The sequence below is a fragment of the Octopus sinensis genome, linkage group LG28 (assembly GCF_006345805.1).
Source record: "Octopus sinensis linkage group LG28, ASM634580v1, whole genome shotgun sequence".
NCBI lineage: Eukaryota > Metazoa > Mollusca > Cephalopoda > Octopoda > Octopodidae > Octopus > Octopus sinensis.
The window spans coordinates 6,233,420-6,235,919 of NC_043024.1; the positions used below are offsets into that span (position 1 = coordinate 6,233,420).

General features: G+C 34.4%; 1 protein-coding gene across 1 annotated transcript in view; it reads right to left on the reverse strand.

Annotated features, from left to right (window-relative positions):
• The window catches only part of LOC115225702, a 17,377-nt gene that overhangs the window by 7,441 nt on the left and 7,436 nt on the right, over positions 1-2,500 (reverse strand). Inside the window, exon 5 of the mRNA XM_029796626.2 lies at positions 1,707-1,776. Within this exon, the coding sequence (XP_029652486.1) occupies positions 1,707-1,776 (70 nt within the window). The remainder of the gene's footprint in view (positions 1-1,706; positions 1,777-2,500) is intronic.

The following is a 2,500-nucleotide window of genomic DNA, read 5'->3' on the forward strand; positions in this document are numbered from 1 at the left end:
AATAAGAAATAAGTAGAAATTTTACCGGTGAGTGTGTTAAATTATAAGGTGCAAAAAGAAAATCACTCACCCCAGACACAACAGAATATGCTTCAATACACAAACTCATATAAAGAATCTTGCAAACCAAATCCAAAGACGACATATATATATATATACATATATATATAAAAATATTCATATATATATAAATATACACACACACATATATTTACAAACATGATATATATATATATATATATATAGTTAATCCAAACATGAAAGCACAAAAAAACACAACGCGAGGACGTGGAACAAATGTAGTATTATTTGATGCTCAGGAAAGAAGGAAAGAAGGAGGGCTTAACGTTTCGAGCGGAGCTCTTCGTCGGAAACATAGGAGAAGGAAAGATCCAGAGAAGGGAAGAAGACGGAGGAAAAAAAATCGCCAACGGTACACACGTGGTCACATACACACACACACACACACACATATATATCTGCTAATGCCTCGGATTGAGTATAACGCCACCATCTTTAAACTGTTAAACAACCGGAGAGTAGGGATAATGGTGGGGGTGAGGAGTACATGAGTGAGGTGTGGCGTTGGTGGGAACTGATAAAATACAAGATGAACATAAATATACAAATATGCATGAATGAATGCCTCAAATGAATGAATAAATATAATATGGAAATAGAAAATATATAAATAATTCTGTGATAGACATCGACAGATGGTGCTGATGTCTACTGGTTAAAACTGGAGTCAACGAGAGAACATCAGTCCCAGAGAGTTGCTGCCATGTTGGATACAAAGCACAGTGAAGAAGGAGATTAAGATATTATGGAAGACCATAAGTGCAGAGACGAAGGCTGGATGATATGCTGTGAGCCAAATGAAGCAGAGCTACAACCTCTAGGTGTAAAGTTGAAAAAGCGTGACACACTGACACACTAACGTTTCACATTTATTATATTAGATATGTTTAATTTTGGGGAAACTGTATTTCAATTAAAGTGTACATGTGTGTGTGTGTGTGTGTGTGTGTGTGTGTGTGTGTGTATGTATTAAAGAAAGCAAAAAATAAAATAAAAATGATAGTGTCCAGTAGTTAGTTCAGTATGTTGGCCACCGGAATTTCTGCCCAGGAAAGTTGTACATCATCTCCCTCTTTCTCTCACATACCCACTCTTTCTCTCTCTCTTATCATCACTCCCCACGCCAACATCAACACTACTACTTTTAATAAAACATCATCAACTCTCCCTACATTTCTTTGTCTCTCTTTCTCTCCCTCTCTTTTTCTTTCTCTCTCGCCCTCTCTCTCTGTCTTTGCCACCACCCTCACTGTCTCTGTGCCTACTATTACTCTCACCCCAGCAAGAGAAAGTGTCATTGAATAGTGAGAGAGTGGGTCGAAGTGTGACACACTGACACACAGAAATTAGTTTTCGCATTTATTATAATATATATATACAGTGGGGGGAAATAAATATTCGTACATGTCAAAATTCTTCATTTATTTAATTTCTAATGAACATAAAGGGGATATACCAATACTATATTTGCATACACATGCATAAACTAAGAATATGCAATAGAAACTAATAAATTATAGTAACTAAGGAATTTATATACAATTATAGATATTGAGGGGTGAAAAAAGTATTCATACAGAATAAATTTTTGATTTTCTATGCATGCCCAATAAAAATGTACTTACCAGTAACATATTCCAATGGAAACAAATAAGATGATTGCCAACAATGGTGCACCAATTGCCAGTATGAGTTCTGCAAAAGATATTAACAATAACATTTATAAATCCATCCATACATACATATATACATACAGCCTCGAGTATAATCCACAATTTTTCCCCAAAATTTAAAGGTCAAAATCCCTAGTGCGTACTATATACGAGGTTAAAAATGAAAAATATCTTCTAAGCAATGTCCGAGTCTCTATTTGCTGTCCAGCTATGTTTATTTAGACACATTTTGTGATGTCAGGCACGAACAAAATGCACAAAAAAGCTACACGTTTGCATTATGTTATATATACAATAATAATAAAGGACGTTACCATATACATTTTTACAAACCAAAGACGTTATATAGACCTCCTTGACTCAAGTTAGAGAAGGGGTGCATATTATACACAAGGTTTAGGTTTATCAGAGGTACAGCCCCCTAAAAATCCCCTGCGTATTATACTCAAGGGCGGACTATACTTGAGGATTTATGGTACGTACATACATATGTATATAAACACATGTACACATATATTTATAATTTATCTATCTATCTATATATATATATACACACACACACGCATAAATATATATATATATATATATTATATTATATACACAGAAGTAATTAAAATCCAAGAAAATCTAAATACCTATCGGCTGCAGAAACCCAGAAATACTTAGGGATCTGTGATATAAATTTACTTATATTAGCCAGAAAAATCTACGATGTTCTGAGTGCACCATAGATGAACCGTGATATG